The sequence below is a fragment of the Notolepis coatsorum genome, assembly GCF_963971535.1.
Source record: "Notolepis coatsorum genome assembly, chromosome: 6".
Classification (NCBI taxonomy): Eukaryota; Metazoa; Chordata; class Actinopteri; order Aulopiformes; family Paralepididae; genus Notolepis; species Notolepis coatsorum.
In genome coordinates, this window is record NC_140170.1 from 158,462,600 (window position 1) to 158,482,916 (window position 20,317).

At 50.0% G+C, this 20,317-nt stretch overlaps 1 protein-coding gene across 2 annotated transcripts in view; it reads left to right on the top strand.

Moving 5' to 3' along the window:
• The window catches only part of LOC311229990 (interferon-induced GTP-binding protein Mx-like), a 103,174-nt gene that overhangs the window by 67,375 nt on the left and 15,482 nt on the right, over positions 1–20,317 (top strand). Inside the window, exons 9-11 of one of the 2 annotated variants that reach the window (XM_084316115.1) lie at positions 3,105–3,227; positions 3,650–3,788; positions 5,877–6,035. In XM_084316115.1, coding sequence (XP_084172241.1) covers positions 3,105–3,227; positions 3,650–3,788; positions 5,877–6,035 — 421 coding nt within the window. Of the gene's footprint in view, positions 1–3,104; positions 3,228–3,646; positions 3,789–5,876; positions 6,036–20,317 lie in introns of both variants that reach the window. The other variant, XM_084316114.1, reaches the window with a different exon arrangement.

Here is a 20,317-nt window from a genome sequence, read left to right on the forward strand (position 1 = left end):
TTCTCCAGCAGATTTAGCACAACCTCAGCAATCAAGCTGAGAGTTACATCGTATCCCTACCACACAAAAGACACAATTAATGCACAACATGTCTGATAGGAGGTGATAAAGTCCCCAGGGAACCGGGGGGGGAAAAACACAATCCTCCTATTTTACCCTCAATACGGCCAGTTAAAACAGGAAAACCTGTTAATGTGTGAACTCACTGTCTATTGTCATTACAGTCTGAGAAAGAACATTCTTTTACTCACTCGTCACCAAGCATAGCTTCATAGGTTAGTTGCCTTAGTAGTGAGTACACGGTACACATAAACACCATGATGTTTCTCACACAACAACCAGATCAATACATCACGACCTGCACGGAGAAGCTACTGCCAGTGACAAAAACAGCTCACACACAACCCGCAACGTATCTCAAATGCATTGCAACAACACACGTTTTGGGAAAAAACACCGTCATTCACAATACATTTAGCAAGGTAAAACCAGAAGACGTGTTATGAGGGTCTGGCCAACCCCGTACCTGCCCGGAACGCAGATCAGCGAAGTGCAGTCACAAGCCACCGTAGAACACAGCCCTCTTTGTTGACGCAATCCCCGTCTAGGCTCAGGCAGGGTTGACGAACATCCCCTGTCAAGGATGACGTCGTGGTCAAGAGTGTAAAACATGTTAAAAATCAAAGCACGTTCAACAGAATAGCATCAAGCTAACGGCTGCTCCAACCGTTCGGGTGCTATCGCTTCCGCTCGCGAGACGCCGATCTACGACGCACGCGATCAGGAGCGAGCTCCCGGCGGCGCGCGAGAAGCCAAGCTACCCCGCGCCAGGCCACCGACCGGCTAACCGTAAGCTATGAACATGTAAACAATGACATAACACTCACCCAGACAGGCCGCCGTTCTGAACCCTCCTCACTTTTTAAGAGAAAAGAGAAAACAAGACGTCAACACCGCTTCACAACGGTGACATTAACACGTCCGGCGGAATCAGCACAGTACCAACTGGCCTGTATAGCTGACTTTGAACATGAATCTGCCGCTATCGCACATTACATGCACATATCCCCTCGTGAAGGAATACTCTCATTTGGATATGAAAGATGGGGTCTTAACACGGTGACAGAGAGAATCCACTCGTCCAGAACACACAGGGATCACCAGTGTCAATGGTCGCGGCCCACTAGTTAAAACTATAATGGTCGCCAGACCAAGGCCTTCTGTCGCCTAGACGGCTAAACAAAGGACCCTAGCCTGGGGCCGGTTTCCATAAACTTTGTCTAGTAGCCCCCATAGCACTAACAGACAAGTGGAGCCCGCCAGCAAACACTACTCACCCAACCTGGAACGCACCGCTCCTCACAACAGCGGCATGTCCGACAGTTCAGCTGTGGCCTGACAGGTTTCACCCCAACAAACACAGCAAGGAACTGCAGTTGAGAAGCATGCAGCGGCGTGCTCCCAATACGAAAACCGGTGGAGGGTTTGTAGAATGATCATCATCTTCTAGACACTCCAGTACGAAGACAATATCGCCGTATTTTCTCGAAAATAGTGAGAGAGAAAATAAAGATATGATGTCAACGTATCCTTGTTTCCCAAGCTGTTCCTAATCCAATTTCTTCCATCATGGTGTCAAGTGTGGGGATCTACCGAGGCACCTCTTCCTTGTGGTGAAAGCGAGAAGGAGGAGAGCAGGTGACCACACACCTGCTTATGAAGGTAAGCTGATGAGGGGTGTGGTCAGACTAATACTGGTATTAGAGGTACATTTGTGGTTTATTCAGTACGCGTGCACGTACGCGAGATAGTGCAGAAGGCGATGCCAAGCTAAGCCACTAACGATACAGAACATGATAAAATGCAAGCACTTATTTCCATCATGGTCCCTGGTATTAAAAAACAGGACATACATCAACATAAAACAACATCATAAAACATTAAGATACAATACAATACCTGAGCCACCCCAGGCTGTTGAAGTGTGGCTGGTCTAGCGGCTAAGTGGCGCAGTGGGCAAGGCGTTCGCCACTAAAGCAGGAGATGCTGGGTTCGAGCCCAGCTCTCGCCGTTGCTTCCGGCTTGGCTGGTCGTTCATACTAATAAAATTGGCAGTATTAGTGGGGAAAGCCGGTGGGTGGGGATCGGACGATGTGGACAGCGACTCCTACAGGTCGGTTGGTGCGCCTGTACAGCAGAATCAGGAAGTATCGGGGGCAGCGTGAGCCTCCCACACGTTACTCCTCGCCACTTAGAGATCGCGCTGTACAGGTGAAAAGATGTGACGGCTGCCTCCTCGTGTACCGGAGGGGACATGTGATGCAAGGCTTCGTCCACATTGCAGCCGACCAGTGGGAGGCATAGTCTAGCAACGTTCGGCTTGGCGAGGCGAAATTGGGATGGAAATAAGAAAATAAGGAGAGAAAAAAAGTGGATAAAAAAAAACTACATAATGCTACATACGTTTCCCGGAAGAATGAAGAACAGAGTTCCCATCTGAAATGTATACAGTCAATATTTTTTACTGTATAATAATCTCTGGTGATTTCAACATTCATATTGATAACCCCAGCAATTCAATTGCAAAGATTGAACACTTTTGAACTTGAGGCCTCTTCAAAAACATGAGCCTGGTTATCTCCAAAGACCTCATTATGACAGATCAATCTTGAAGTAAAATCACAAGAACATGTGTTCCCTGTACAATGTGCTCCCTGTAACGTGTTCCAAGAGTCAAGAAGCCAAACACAGACACAAAGCGAGCAGGAATGGATTAAAACCCAAATGCGGGTACATTTATTTATACAAAAATATATGGAACAGGGGAATTCTAGGAATCGGAGTAAAACTAAGAAAGAAACTAAGAAACAAAATGGAATAAAAGTCCAAAACAAAAGCAACGCAGAGTAACAGGATGTAAGTCCACAATCTGGCAAAGTGGAAGAGTTGTATCTTTTATGGCAGGGTTGATTGAATGTGGAACAGCTGATCGCCTAACTCAAGACAAGGGAAGGGAAGCCTGGTGGCTTGGAGGTGTATGACAGTTCCCATAAGTGTGGCCTAGAGATATTGAGATGTCCCCCTCTCTCTCTTCCATTATGCAGAAATCCCTGCCGAACTTGGAGGAACAGATTGAAAGGAAACTCATAGAAATACAAAATGAGTTAGACGTCTGTGGAGCCGGACCCCCTTCTGACCCGTCAGAGAGACTCTCCTTCCTCATCGATGTGAGTGCTTTGCTTGAAGACTCTTGATTACTGTCTTTTAGGTAGCTAACCGTTTTCAACATACCCAACAATAATGTTACAAATGGCGGTGGTCAGATGAAAACCTCCAAAAAGTAAAATGTTCAGGAATCAAGAGAAACGGCCTCGCTTTCATGTCGACAACCATGCATTTTGAAATGTAACAATGTTTAGAAAGCATTTCATGGACCCAAGAGTCCTGAAACTACTCAGCACACAAAGACCCTTGTTGCATGTAAAATCAAGGCAAGGAAATGTAAAATTAACACAAGTTGGGAGTTTCAAGGTTTTCACATAACGATGTGATTGGAGCTAGCGGAAAATTAATAACAAGCAAAGAAATAACAAAAAAAATACAAAAACATGGCAGCACTCATCTTCTTCAACTTGCTATCCTTTAGAAGGTGACAGCGTTCAACCACGATGCTATGAATCTGACAACAGGGGACGAGCTGAAATGCGGAGACAAACTCAACATCTTCAGTACCCTCAGGGATGAGTTTGGGAAATGGAATGCCCACCTCGACCGCTCTGGGAACAACTGTAAGTGCGTCATAATTATGGAACTGTGTAAATTGGTTGCATGTTGTTGTTACGATTTCTGTTCAACCGTCCTAAAAGCTGGTGACGTCCCCTAGACAATCATAGTGAAGGGCTACACCCAATTTCTTTAAAAACCTTATATAGCCAAGAAGGGTTGACTGACCACACTCTTTTTCAACAAAGGCCTGACTCACTCTGAAAGCTGTTGATTTTATTTAATGTGTTTATTTTTGAAGGGACAGTGCAAGTTAATGAACAAAACTCCAATGCATTACAACAATATATTGCAAAATAAAGCTTGTAAACAAGCCAGATTATAGCCACGGCTAGTTTCCATCTGTTGTCCCTTAACCACATATGCACGCCTGACGATTGCATACCCAAAGTAATTTGTGATTTATTATACTTTATACTTATAGCACATGCATGAGTCTCTTTTGAAAGGAAACATTCTGATCTTTCTTCCACAACAAAGAATCACTCTGAACACACTGAAGTAGAGGTTTTGTGTACTCACATTTCTGTTTACTTGTTGCCAGGTGCCTGTTTTTAAGTTCCAGCTGAGAGGTAGGAGCTGGAAAACATAATGGTTCCATAGCCTGAAGTCTTATCTAGTACAGGTCCAAAGTTGATAACAATCCCACTGAAAATTTGTGTTTTACAAAGGTTTTTGTAATGTGTGTACCGGCGTTAATTTGGCATGATTATCCAAAATGGCCATCCGCTTCCCTGGCTTCTTCTACCCATTTCTCGTTGCAATAAGCCCCTGCATGTGATAGCGTTGGCTCCAGAATTTAATTGGCTACAAAGGTGGTCAATAATTTTCGCCATCAGCAGTGACTGGTCCGTTCAGGACCCGACCAAACCAGACGTGGTCACTTGTCCGAATGGCTTGTTGTGCCTATAGGGATCACAGCCTGTAGGGGATCACAGCCTGTAGGGGATCACGCAGTCCCCTCTAGCAGAGGCCCTGGTGGCCTTGGTTGGTTGGCTAACCATCGAATATGTTAATTTAATGGGGGCGGTGCTTAGGCCCTACAGGACCTTAAATATCATACAGGCATCACAGAACAGCTCCACTGGAGCAGTTGGGGGTTAAGTCCTTTACCGGCACAATCATTATGGTCAAAGATCTGGGTGATGGATATGAGGTATTGCTCTGGCTACCAGTTTAAATGCCTTTCACACCTAACTCCAACCTCCGTACGCTCCCTACAGGTTCACTATGGAGAGTTATCAGAGGAGAGGGGAGTCCGTAGCTTTGTTTTGCTTTTGCAAAGAAAGACAGACTTACTTACTTCAATGATACATCTTTATTCCATTAGTTCCACACTATGTAAGGAGAACGCATTTCGCAAATATGCGTCATCAGGTTAATTTGATATATTTTGATACCCATAGTCATATCGATATTGGCTGTGTCAATCAACATCAATATATCACATCAGTGCCCACCACTAATTACAATGTATTTATATGTTGAGGGGCCATCAAAGTAACTTATTATGAATTTCTATAATTATTTATTTGTTACTATGATACACTATATATAGCCTATACATCATTTTATTTATATATATAGGCTGGGTGGTGTCGTTGCTCCTACTGGTCGGTCGGGTCACCTGTTCAGCAGGGAGGGGATCTGAGGGAGTTATCCTGAACCTCTGCACAAGTTACGTTCTCCCTGTGAAACTCCTAGCCGTCAGGTGAAAAGTCTCCACATGTATCAGAGGAGGCATGTGGTACTCTACACCCTCCCCAGACCGACAGTAGGGCAGCATGTGGTAGTCTGCACCCTCCCCAGACTGACAGTAGGGCAGCATATGGTAGTCTACACTACAACCTCCCCAGACTGACAGTAGGGTAGTCTACACCCTCCCCAGATAGACAGTAGGGTAGTAATGTTAGTCTACACCCTCCCCAGATAGACAGGGCAGCCTACACCCTCCCCAGACCGACAGTAGGGCAGCGCAACAATCAGGAAGGGAATTGGCATAAGGACTAAATTGGGGGATGGGATAAAAGGGTAAAAAGGCACAAAAAAGGGGGGGGATTCACTGATTCCAACTGTGTTTCCAAATATTTCAGTCAACAAGAAGATTGAACAGGAGGTGGCCGACTACGAGAAGCAATACAGAGGAAAAGAGCTGCCAGGGTTCGTCAGCTACAAGACCTTTGAATTGATGTTGAAGGAACAAATCAGACTCCTGGAAGCACCTGCAGTCAATAAGCTGAAGGATGTCGCAGGTAATTGCTTCTGGCACTGCTCAATTAAAACATCCCTGTCCAGAGTCAAGCACCCCTATACCAGAAAAGAGGAGCACTAGCGTAACTGAACACTACTTCAACAATTGCTCAACAATATCCAGATAAATGAATGAATGAATGATCTTTATTGTCATACAAGAATGGTACAACAAAATTTTAAATGCAGCCCTAGGTGCTAACAGTCACACAGTCCTAAATAATAACAACACAGTCCTAAAAGACAGTCTTAAAATAACAAAAACAAGAGTGAGACATAATAGACATAAACAGGGGGGGTATAAATTAAATAAATTGCACTATTCCCTTGGTGTCGTGTGTGTGTGCCTGGGGGGGGGGGGGGGGGGGGGGTGCAGGGGAGATTGTTGCTTTAAATTTTAGCTGAGTTTAGTGCACTTATGGCCCTGGGATAAAAACGTTAGGTTATGACTATAACCAAGTTCTGTTAGTATAGCGACGCTCGGCATCGCTCTCTGCACTATCTCGCATATGTGCACGCGCACTGAATAAAGACCACAATGTACCTTTAATCCCAATATTCGTCTGACCACACCCCTATCAGCTTACCCATATAAGCAGGGGTGGGGCCACCCACTCGCCTCCTTCCCAAGCTTTCGCCACAAGGCGAGGTCAAAGGCTGCAGCGGCGTCGGATGCCGAGCGTCGCTATACTAACAGAACTTGGTTATAGTCAAACCTAACGTTCTGTATCGTATCGCTCTCGCTCGGCATCGCTCTCTGCACAAGGGAGGCCGAGCGAGAGCCAACGGCCGACAAATACACCCCGCTGACAGCCCCCCACAAACCATCAGAACAGGGAGGGCCGAGCCCCCCCGACCCACCCTAATGGCGGGCACCCCCCCTATTAGGGGCTTCACGGGAGGGCGACGGACCCGACCGTGCGAAGAGGCACTCAAGCAACTCAACGCACAGGGTGAGCAGACCGTGGCTTGACCCCACGACTACACACACGCACAACCTGCATGCCACCCGGGAACGAACGGAGGAACAACCTCGTTACTGCCCCCAGAATCACGGGGTCAAGGGCAAACCCAACCCCGTGGCAAGGCCGTAGCAGCGGAGCACGAAGGAAGACCCAGACCCACCAAAAGGACTGGACTCCCTAGAATGGGGGCCCGGAGAAGTCCATGATGCCAGCATCAAGACCCCACCAGGTGGGCACGTAGTGCCCCGCCCCCCACATCGCCAGCGTATTCGGACAAAGGCCCCCCAGTTACTGCACCTGGTATTCCCAGGCGGAATCCCATCCAAGTACTAACCAGGCCAGAACCTGCTTAGCTCCCGAGATCGGACGAGATCGGGCGTGTTCAGGTTGGTATGGCCGTAAGCCGAGCGGGCCCTGTCCCCCCAATAGTACACCGCCTGGCACACTGACCCTGCAGAACAGGCAGTCAGCATGGCCGTAAGCACACAAAAAAGGTTTCAACGGAAGCAGGCAGCGCACCGGGGAAAAACCAGGCAACAGGCTGTTAACCCTAGCCTGGAGTCTGCGGACGAGACAGGCGCCAGAGGGGACAGCTGAACACAGCCGCCCCGGCGGAAGGGGCGTATGCTGGCGTTGTTGCATGACCAAGCCTCCATTTAAAAACCCCCACCCAGAGGGGTTGAGGCAGAGAAGGCTGACACGATTGGCAGACGTCATGAACGTGCAGGGGCACCCTCAACCGGTGAACCCGAGAGTTGACACTGCTCCAACACACCAGGGAATCAACCACCTTGGCGTTACCCAATGCGGTGGTTGTTCCTATAACCCCTCAAGGAAAAACTCCAAAACACACCTGCTGGTATACACCGGCTATACCGCAGTACAAGTGTCTCAGTTTTCAAAAAAGGGTTAACCCAGGCCTACGGGTCGACGAACATTACCTCGGACCGGGCCTGGCGATACGGGAAGCACAGGGTCACCAGAGGAGGTCAAAGACCACCCCAACAGGCCCCTCTCCGCCATGCGTGAGAGAGGAGCGAAAAAGAATGGAGAACCAGCCCCTAAGCACACCGTACTTGGTATTCCCAGGCGGTCTCCCAACCAAGTACTAACCAGGACCAACCTGTGTAGCGGCCGAGATCCGACGAGATCGAGCGTGTACAGAATGGCATGGCTGTAAGCCATTACGACAGTGCTGAGTAAAAACGTACCCAACCAGGGTCTCCATAGCGCTTAACCCTGTGACACCCAGACCGACCTGGCATTTTTCCCCCTGAAAAAAGCCCAAGTCCCTCAGGGTACCAGAACAGCAGATCTGCATCCCCGGCGGACAACGGGTTCAACTGATCTGGACCAGCGTGACCAGAACCAGTCCCGTGCCCTAACCACGCCGACATGCCTACTCCAGGAGAAGGGCAGATATGCGTGTCAATCTTAACATGAAAAGAAGGCGCCACCCAGACGTTTGGGCGAACCACGCCTGGTGGCCCACCCCAAGGGCGTGAGACCCCTCTACATATGTTCAGATCCATTCCGTCATCATCCCCCAGACATGAACGAGAATCCGTCGAAAAACCAACCCAGGTCGTGGGATTTGGTCGTCGGAAGAGGAAAAACCTCCATCTCAGTTGCTTTATAAAAACGCTGTTTCAACCACAAGCAACCAAGGCGTGCCAGTCAATCGCCTGTTTACAGCGAGCTAGCACTATACGTGCGTCGGGACACACCCCCATCAATGAACAGGCTATTTAGACCTGTCATTGAATCCCCAAGGCGCCCAGGGGAACGACAAGAGGGGTGTGACACTCCCTAACTCCAACACTTCTGGAATAGAAAAGAAGGAAGCATCAACAGTATGTATCCCAGTCTACACAGCCGGGGTAAAAAATGTTCACATTTTTACATCACACCACCCTCCCATAGGAAGGAGACGGGGATCCCCAGAGAGACTTCCCACGCGAGCTGTACAGATTGAAAAGAATATATTGCACCTTGAGCCATGTAAAAAATTGGTTTTAGGGCTCTCCGGGGAAGAGGCACTGAACCCATACACACTCAATAATCGAATTGAATCGAATACATATACAATAGAACAGGACCCTTCTAGAGGGTCCACTCACTTTGACAATCTGAGGAGGAAGGCTCTGTACTCTGATGGAGGCTCCCTCACATGGAAGAAGGAGTCCGAACTCACAGAAGGCCCGAATAGGCGCTTGGTGAGGAGGAGCCCTGACCACCCCCCTGAAACAGATCCATCACATGGACCTGAACAGCACACGGAAGTCCTACCAACAGAGACGCGCACGGTGACGTACTCTATGGCGGGGGAATTCCTGCGGTGCACACGCCCAATATACCAGGCCGTGGGACCAGGAAACTCCCCCCCCCCCCCCCCGTAACGTGCCGAACCGCCACGTGACGGGAACCTTGAAGGACAGGGGGTGTACCCCTGACCGACAGAAACAAGGGGGAGAGGAAAGGTTACCAGTTCACCCCTTTACGACCCCACACCCATGATACGATGTAATGACAAAAAGAGAATATGACACAGTCATAGTCAGCTCTATGAAGCGTTTGACAGCTCCACACAGCGCATGAGCTAACCTGCTACCTGATTTTTACTAAGGAAAAACACAGAATAGAGAGGGCTCTAAGAGCCCCGGTCCAACATACACATGTGCTTCTGTGGCCAGTCCAACCCAGTTGTAGGTCACATGACACACACAACCCATCATCACCTACAAAAAATGGCAAAAACACTCAACAGAGGAACGCCGTTTTTCACAATGAGAGAATACATCATTCTCGATTAGTATCGGCCACAGGCCTTGCTAAGCACACACGACAGCGACCAAACCATTTTCTTTTAGGAAAATAAAGTTTCTCCAGCAGTTTTAGCACAACCTCAGCAATCAAGCTAAGGGTTACATCGCATCCCTACCACACAAAAGACACAATTAGTGCACAAACATGTCTGATAGGAGGATGAAAAAAGTCCCCAGGGAACCGGGGGGAAACACAATCCTCTTATTTTACCCTCAATACGGCCAGTTAAAACAGGAAAACCTGTTAATATGTGAACACACTGTTCATTGTCATCACAGGCTGAGAAAAGAACATTCTTTTACTCACTTGTCACCAAGCATAGCTTCATAGGTTAGTTACCTTAGTTGTGAGTACACGGTACATATAAACACCATGATGTTTCTCACACAACAACCAGATCATTACATCCCGATTTGCACGGAGAAGCTAACTGCCAGTGACAAAAACAGCTCACACATAACCCGCAACGTATCCTAAATGCATTGCAGCAACACACGTTTTGGGAAAAACATCGTTATTCACAATACATTTAGAAAAGTAAAACCAGAAGACGTGTTATAAGGTCTGGTCAAACCTGTTCCTACCCGGAACGCAGATCAGCGAAGTGCAGTCACAGACACCGTAGGAACACAGCCGCTCCTGTGTTGTTCGAACTGGGCAGCGTCGCCGCTCCAACCCGCACTACAGTCCTCTTTGTTGATGCAATCTTGCCGTCCTGGCTCAGGGCAGGGTCGACGAAACATCCCCTGTCAAGGATGACGTCGTAGTCAAGAGTGTAAAACATGTTAAAATCAAAGCACGTTCAACAGAAAAGCATCAAGCTAACGGCCGCTCCAACCGTTCGGGCGCTACTGCTCCTGCTCGCGAGACGCCGAGCTAACGGCGCACGCGACCAGAAGCGAGCTCACGGCGGCGCGCGAGAAGCCAAAGCTACCCCGCGCCAGGCCATGGCCTATAGCAGCAAGCTAACGTTACCTAGCGATCGCGACATTCTAGCACCGCAGCTAACAGCTGACTGGCTAACAGTAGGCCCACTAAACAGGCCATGCAGCGATCCCAGCAGGCTAACGCAGCAGTTAACAGCTGACTGGCTAACCGTAAGCTAAGCAGCTATCACCTGAACATGTAAACAATGACATAACACTCACCCAGACAGGCCGCCGTTCTGAACCTCTCCTCACTTTTTAAGAGAAAAGAGAAAACAAGATGTCAACACCGCTTCACAACGGTGATTTTACCAACACCCGACGGAATCAGCACAATACCAACTGGCCTGTGTAGCTGACTTGAACACGGATCTGCCGCTATCGCACATCCATGCACATATCCCCTCGTGAAGGAATACTCTCATTTGGATATGAAAGATGGGGCCTTAACACGGTGACAGAGAGAATCCACTCGTCCAGAACACACAGGGATCACCAGTGTTAATGGTCACGGCCCACTAGTTAAAACTATATTGGTCTTCAGACCAAGGCCTTCTGTCGCCTAGGTGGCTGAACAAAGGACCCTAGCCTGGGGCCGGTTTCCATAAACATTGTCAAGTAGCCCCCATAGCACTAACAGACAAGTGGAGCCTGCCAGCAAAACACTACTCACCCAACCTGGAACGCACCGCTTCTCACAACAGCGGCATGTCCGACAGTTCAGCTGTGGCCTGACAGGTTTCACCCCAACAAACACAGCAAGGAACTGCAGTTGAGAAGCATGCAGCGGCGTGCTTCCAATACGAAAACCGGTGGAGGATTTTTAGAATGATCAACATCTTCCAGACACTCCAGTACGAAGACAATATCGCCGTATTTTCTCGAAAATAGTGAGAGAGAAAATAAAGATATGATGTCAACGTATCCTTGTTTCCCAAAGCTGCTCCTAATCCTTTCCAACATGGTGTCAAGTGTGGGGATCTACCGAGGCACTTCTTCCTTGTGGTGAAAGCGAGAAGGAGGCGAGTGGGTGGCCCCACCCCTGCTTATATGGGTAAGCTGATAGGGGTGTGGTCAGACGAATATTGGGATTAAAGGTACATTGTGGTCTTTATTCAGTGCGCGTGCACATATGCGAGATAGTGCAGAGAGCGATGCCGAGCGAGAGCGATACGATACAGAACTGAACTTGAGTCTGTTAGTCTGGGCACCTTTCCACTTACCGCGGCGCTGGCTTTGTTTCTGTCGGCTCGCATGATCGCATCATGGAAGCCATGCAGTTCCACCGCACTGACCGCAGTCTGGGATATTTCCATGCAAGCTGGACTCTGTATTCCACTTGGATTTTTACCAGGGCCGAAAGTTCTTCTGTCTTGTTGACCAGTGATCTTACATTTCCCATGACGATGGAGGGCAGGTATGTTTTCCTATCATTATGCAGAGGGGGTGGTTTAGTCCAAGATCTAGGCGTTTGGGCACTAGTCTGTCAGGCAGGATGGTATTAAATGCCGAGCTGAAGTCCACGAAGAGCAGCCATGCGTAGCCCCCGCCTCTCTCCAGATGGGACAGGGTAGAGTGGAGAGTTGTGGCGATGGCATCCTCCGGCTCATCTAGTCCGGGTGGGAGGCTAGAGATGATGTGCGGCTTGAGTGTTGTTTCAAAGACCTTCATGGGTAGGGAGGTGAGTGCGACTGGACGGTAGTCGTTCAGGCAGCTGATGGAGTTCTTCAGGACCGGGATGATTATAAATGTTAATAATCACCCTAATCTTTAACTTCTTAACCGATTCGCGGCCAACCACGTATATATACGTGATTGGGCGCCATCCTTTGAAGGCCAACCACGTAACTCGGTTTTGCTTTTATTCCATTTTAATATCCTACTCAATGTCACAGAGCTGTATTTTGGCTGGAAACGGCATATCGGGACTCCGAAAGTGCAGTACCGGCCAGATCCTGTTATTGGCGCTGTCTCGATAATGCAGTTTCCCCTGTTGCAGACCGGGTGTCACTTTTTTTTTGCTCCGGGTTAGCTTTTCTGTTAGCCTAAAAAGCTATGGCTTCACTAGATCGCCTGGAATACTTTTTGCGACGCCGAATTCAGTATGCAGTAAAGGAATATAGCATCAGCCAATGGACATATCGATCTACCAGATGGCGATCAAATAACTGGGAAATTATTTTTGGAATCCAACCGGCCACAGGTAAGAGCGATTTGACGTCAATTTCAGTCTGATTAGGCCTTGTTCTCATAGCCATCCACCCGGTCAGCGTATGATGTTGCAATAACGAATGCCGTTATTGGTAATCAATCATCAGAAACAACTTCCCCCGCCCCCCCCCCCCCCTTTCATGCATTCATGGTGGAACATGATACCGATCATATGCATTTTTATTTTTAACTCTAGCTTGTGTAGGGCCGAAATGCCAATCGATTTAACGTTATTAGCTTAGCGCCCTATAACTAGCTTTGCAGGAATTACCCCAGACCATTGCGGTATATAGTTCATATTCACGACGCTATAAAACGGGAACGTATTGATGAAAAAAATTATTCTTTATGGCATATTGAAGGGAAGGTTTATACTGTCAATTGACAATGACAATGGACACATAGCAATAATACAAAATATAGATTTAGCTCTACAAGGTGGCTGGGTGGCGCAGCGGACATTGCGCTCATCACCAACGCAAGAGACACCGGGTTTGAATCCGGCTGTCGGCGTTGCCTCCGGCCGTCATACTAACTCAATTGGCAGAGTTAGCGGGTGGAAGTCGATGGGTGGTCATCTAGACGTTGTGGACAGCGACTCCTACAGGTCGGTTGGGGGACGCCTGAACAGCAGAGACAGGAAATGGCGGGGGTAGTGTGAGCCTCCCACGCGTTACACCTCGCCAATGAGAGTCCGCGCTGGCAGGTGAAAAGATGTGACAGGCTGCCTCCTCATGTATCGGAGGGGACACGTGATGCAAGGCTTCTATCCTCCCTACAACCGGCCAGTGGGGGGCATATGCGAGCAACGTTCAAGACAGAGGAGGGGAGAATTGGCACAGCGAAATTGGGATGGGAGACAAATAGAAAAAGAGGAGAAAAAGTGGGATTAGACGGGTCCCAATGGCCCTGAATGTGTTAAGCATCACCCCCCAAACTGGGCCATTTTTGTTTTTGAGGACTATATACTTTTTTTGCAAAGCTTAGCTTTATACTTTATACTTATAGCACATGCATGAGCCTGGTTTCTTTTGAAAGTTAACATTCTGTAGTTACTAAAGGGGAACTATCTTATAAATGGCCTTTTCCAGTGTTTAGCATTGTTTTCTAGCTATGTGGACTTATATCTCTAATTCTCATTTTGGCACATTCTTCGAATTCTCATCTCACAATATTGTCCCTCTGTGAGGGTAGGGGTTTTGCGGAGCCCAATAGCAAACAACAGGAGGAGAGAATGGAGCGGTTTAGGGTATTTTAATTGTTCCCCCCAAGCAGACAAATCACATTCAGAAATGTACAACAGACAGGGATGAATGTTCTTGGGGTTAGTACTGGTGCATTCCTTGTGCAGTATGAGAGAATGTTCTTTAAGCAGGTGCACTCCTTGTGCAGTGCGGGAGAATGGTCTTTAAGCAGATGCACTCCTTGTGCTGTGCGGGAGAACGTAGACACCGGCTGTGTCGGAGGTGAGAGCAGGAACTCCGTAGTCAAGCTCCAGGGGTCCAGACGGGCACACTGGAACGGAGGTCCTTGGGCACAAGAGAGGGAGGTTAGAACAGGGAATAATAACATGAGAGTGTCTAGCAGGTCTTCGGACTGAAGGGTCGTACCTAGGTAGGCAGTTTAACACTGCGACGAGGGACGACAGGATCTGCCAGGTGATATAGGGGCTTGTCAGAATGGAGGTAGGTGAGTTCCAATTGTTGTAGGCAATCACAGAGACGGAGAAGGTATACTCTTGAACAGGTTCGACTAGTAAAGAACACAAAGAGTAATACTAGGATACTATGCCAAGGCAAGGGAACGAGAGAATTAGGTAATGGAGCTTAGTGGTGGTCCAGAACTGGAACCGCCTGCGTTATCTCCGAACGCCTATAATGAAGACCTGACAAATGACAAGCAGAGGAAAGGAATGTTATATAGCCACCAAATACCAACATTCCACACACACCCGTGACAGCCAATCAGAAGCCAACCCCTAATTGACAGCACTAAATGACAGGGAAAACAAGTGACAGTAATCAAGTGACAGATGACAGAGAAGGTGGGAGGTTCCCGACCGTAGTCAAGAACCAGAATCGTAACAGTACCCTCCCCCGACGAGCGGCACCAGACGTTCACCTGGGGGCCTCGGGATTCAGCCGCCGGAAATCATCGATCAGGCTGGGATCTAATATATCCCTTTGAGGCACCCAAGAACGCTCTTCTATCCCGTACCCCTGCCAATCCACCAAGAACTGAAACCCCCTACCCCTCCGCCTACAACCCAGTATCCTCTGCACCGTGTAAATGGGCTGACCACCCATAAACCGAGGCGGAGGAACCGTAGGCAGTGGCGGGGCCAAGGGCGATGAGAGGAACGGCTTCAACAGGGACACATGAAACGTCGGATGAACCCTCATAGAACTCGGAAGCCGTAGCCTGTAAGCCACAGGATTCACCCGACGTACCACCTTAAAGGGTCCTATAAAGCGAGGAGCCAGCTTCCTGGATTCCACCCGGAGAGGGAGATCCCGGGTGGAAAGCCAAACCCGCTGCCCAGGACGGTAAACCGGAGCCGGACGACGCTTGCGGTTAGCCTGCCGCTGGGTACTAACCGAAACCTTCTGCAGCGCCGCCCGGACCCGCTTCCACGTCCTGCGGCAGCGAGCCACATGTGCCTGGGCCGAGGGCACCTCCGCCTCCTGCTCCTGCTCGGGAAACAAAGGAGGTTGAAAACCATACTGACACTGAAAGGGAGACATACCGGTAGAGGAGAGGAGGGTATTATGCGCGTACTCAGCCCATGCCAACCTCCTACTCCACGTTGCCGGGCAACCGGCAACATAACATCTCAAGACCCCCTCCAGGTCCTGGTTGACGCGCTCCGTCTGCCCGTTCGACTGCGGATGAAACCCAGACGAAAGGCTGACAGAGGCGCCGAGACCGGCGGCAAGCGCCTTCCAGAACCTGGAAGCGAACTGAGGACCCCGGTCCGACACGATATCCACCGGAAGCCCGTGGACCCGAAAGACATGCTGTATCACCAGATCAGCAGTCTCTCGGGCCGATGGAAGCTTGGGGAGAGGAACAAAATGAGCCGCCTTAGAGAACCGGTCCACCACCACCAAAATGGCGGTGAACCCGTCCGAAAGGGGGAGGCCAGAAATAAAGTCCAGGGATATGTGCGACCAGGGCCGTTTAGGAATAGGAAGTGGCCGGAGGAGACCTGCCGGTGCACGGCGAGAGGTCTTACTGCTCGCGCACATCGGGCAGGCCGCCACAAAGGAACGCGTATCCCCCTCCACTGTCGGCCACCAGAACCTCCTACGGATAAATTCCAGGGTCCTGGTGGCCCCAGGGTGGCTGGTGAGGGATGAGGCATGTGCCCACTGCAGCAAACGTGAGCGTGCCGCCTTGGGCACATACGACCGCCCCGGAGGGCCCCCGCCAGGATCGGGCTCCCGCGTCAGCGCCGACCTTACCACCTTATCTATGCCCCAAGACACGGGTGCCAAAATCAAGGCCGGTGGAATAATGGGATGGGGCTGCTCCTCCCGGCCAGGAAGATCAAACTGGCGCGATAACGCGTCGGGTTTGATATTCTTGGACCCGGGTCTATAGGAGATGGTAAATCGAAATCGTGTGAAGAATAACGCCCACCTGGCCTGGCGAGCGTTAAGGCGTTTAGCCCCTTGGATGTAAGCCAAGTTCTTATGATCGGTCCAAACAATGAAAGGATGTGCCGCCCCCTCCAACCAATGTCTCCATTCCTCCAGTGCCAATTTGATAGCCAACAACTCCCGATTACACACGTCGTAGTTGCGCTCGGCTGATGACAGACGGCGAGAAAAAAAAGCACACGGGTGCACTTTCCCATCCTTTAAGCACCTCTGAGAGAGCACCCCCGCCCACAGCGATGTCAGAGGCATCCACCTCCACAATGAACGGAACCTCTGCATCGTGGCGGATCAATACAGGAGTGGATGTAAACCGACGCTTGAGATCGCAGAAGGCCGACTCTGCCCTAGGCGACCATTCAAAGCCAGGGAGAGAGGCCTTAGTGAGAGCTGTTAACAAATTGGCTAAGGCGCTAAAGTTGCGAATAAAGCGCCTGTAAAAATGTGCAAAGCCCAAAAACCGTTGTAACCCCTTGAGCGACGAAGGCCGTGGCCAGTCCAAGACTGCACTCACCTTGGCTGAATCCATGCGTAGATCACCCTTTGTCAACACAAAGCCCAGGAAGGAAACGGTATCAGTGTGAAACACACACTTCTCACCCTTAACGAATAGTTGATGCTTGAGGAGACGGTCTAGCACCTCCCGAACATGCAGTTGGTGTTGCACCATATCGCGAGAAAAAATTAGGATATCATCTAGGTAAACAAACACCGACACCCCAATCAAGTCTCGCAGCACCTCGTTAACCAGGGCTTGGAAGACTGCCGGAGCATTAGCCAAACCAAAGGGCATGACCAAATACTCATAGTGACCATTGGGTGTATTAAATGCAGTCTTCCACTCGTCTCCTTCTCTAATCCTGACCAGATTGTATGCATTACATAAGTCACGTTTAGAAAAGACCTGTGCCCCCTGTAAGCACTCAAAGGCCGTGTCCATGAGCGGTAAAGGATATCGGTCTTGATGGAAACGTCATTCAATACCCTATAATCAATGCACGGGCGCTGATCCCCATCTTTTTTGTCAACAAAGAAGAAACCAGCGCCGGCCGGGGATGTGGAAGGACGTATGTGCCCCGCAAGCAATGCCTCCTCAATGTAGGTGTTCATGGCCAAGGTCTCGGGGCGTGAGAGAGAGAACATTTGCCCGCGAGGCGGGGAGGTACCGGGTAGAAGATTAATGGGACAGTCGTATGATCTATGAGGCGGTAGTGCTTTAGCACGCGTCTTGCTAAAAACGTCCGTCAGGTCCCAATAGATCTCAGGAACCCCTATCAAATCGGGATTAGAGGGTGGAACAGAATCTGCGACGCTCCCCACCACCCTGGAGAGAGAAGAAGGAGAAAAAAGAGAAGAGGGGAAGGGAGACAAGGGAGTGGACAAACTCTCGCCGACGACCGACTTCACGTCGACCTCCGTTGAGAGCTTGCCCGTGCTCCAATTAATATTCCGTACACATGAAGACAACCAGGGATGACCCAACACCATAACAGAATAGGGGGAGACAATAACAAATAATTGAACCCACTCCCACCCCCCACCCGCCACCCGGATGTGCATAGGAACAGTACGTTGTGTGACGCTCCCACTGCCCAGGGGCTGACCGTCCAGGGCGTAGACAGGAATGGGAACCCCCAACTCTTCTACCGGAATTCCCCATTCTCTCACCAACCCCAAGTGAATGAAATTGCCCGCCGCCCCTGAGTCAATGAGAGCCTTCGTTCCCCTAACGTTACCCCCACAGTTAACCGCCACCTCCAGAAATGTACGTGAGTCAGATGGTAGTGCTGGGGTGAGCCCACCTGCTGGCGCCCTCTCGAGGCCCGGCGGAGCACCTCCCCTTCCCGACTGGCGCCGAGTTGAGCCAGCCTGTTCCCGACAGCTGCCGAAACGATGACCGGTGCAGCCGCACCGGAAGCAGCGTCGCTCCTCGATGAAGCGCCGCCGCTCGTCGTCTGAGAGCGACAGCGCCCCAAGCTGCATGGATTCATCACCCAGTGGCCCACTCGTGTAATGTGAGAAGATGTCAACAACGGGAGGAGAAAGGACACGTACCTGGGTAGTATCTTCACGCTCCCTCTCTCTCTCCCGATGTCGGTTGTCCATCCGTATGGTGGTGTTGATGAGCGTTTCCAGCTGCTCAGGGATCTCACGCACGGAGAACTCGTCTCGCATCCGTGCGGAGAGTCCCTTGAGAAATAGGACCACACAAGGAATTTCCGGCCAAGCCGCCTCCCGAGCCACGATCAGAAATTTGATGGCGTATTCTGAGACCGTGCGGGAGCCCTGCCGGCAAGCGAGAAGCCGCCCACCGGCCTCGAAGACCGAGAGTACTCGGGAAGTGTCGAATACCCTTCTCAACTCCCTGGTGAAGTCGTCCACACAGTCGCAGAGAGGCGAACCGCTCTCTAATTCGGCCGTAGCCCAGGAGAGTGCTTGACCAGTGAGGAGGGTGATAATATATGCGACTTGTGCTCTGGAAGAGGGGAATGAGCGTGGCTGCAGCTGGAACACGAGTGAGCACTGGGTGATGAACTCCCTGCATCCCTCCGGTGCTCCCGCGTAGCGGCCTGGTGCGGGTAGCCGTGGCTCCTGGTTCCGATCCTGGTGCCCAAGAGCTCCCCGACTCTCCTCTGTGTTGAACGTGGTGTTGAACGCCGCCTCTCCTGCCGCCGTCTCACCCACCGTCGTCCTTACCCCTGCGACCTCGACTTGTGCCTGCTGGGCTGTGATGAGCGCCGACTGCGCCGTCTCATGCGACGCGCTGACGATCCCGCCCAGCCGAACCAACTCGGCGCTGACCAGATGTTGGTGTTCCTCCATGCGCTCCTGTGCACTCTTCTGTGCCCGGAGCATCTCCATGATTGCCTCCATGGAACTCTGATGGTCAGGTCTTCTGTCAGAATGGAGGTAGGTGAGTTCCAATTGTTGTAGGCAATCACAGAGACGAAGAAGGTATACTCTTGAACAGGTTCGACTTTAATAGTAAAGAACACAAAGAGTAATACTAGGATACTATGCCAAGGCAAGGGAACGAGAGAATTAGGTAATGGAGCTTAGTGGTGGTCCAGAACTGGAACCGCCCGCGTTATCTCCGAACGCCTATAGTGAAGACCTGACAAATGACAAGCAGAGGAAAGGAATGTTATATAGCCACCAAATACCAACATTCCACACACACACCCGTGACAGCCAATCAGAAGCCAACCCCTAATTGACAGCACTAAATGACAGGGAAAACAAGTGACAGTAATCAAGTGACAGATGACAGAGAAGGTGGGAGGTTCCCGACCGTAGTCAAGAACCAGAATCGTAACAGTGGCTGCATGATGAGGGAATCCCTCACAGCCGCGCTGATTGATGTTCATCTGGCAGCGTGGGAACGCTCCAGCAGGAAGCTGCCCATATATGGGCACGGCAGGATGAGGGCAGAGGAAGGCCCGAGCCCTGATCGTGACACCCTCACTGAAGTGAGTCATCTGTTGTTTCTAGGGATGTCCGATATTATCGGCCGACCGATATTATCGGCCGATATCGGCAGTAAAATGTGATATCGGAAAATATCGGTATCGGTAAAAAAAACAAAAAAAAAATTATTATTATTTTTTTTTTACATTTATTTAACCTTTATTTACCCAGGCAAGCAAGTAAGAACCAATTCTTATTTTATTTATTGTCAAAAGTATGCATGTTGGTT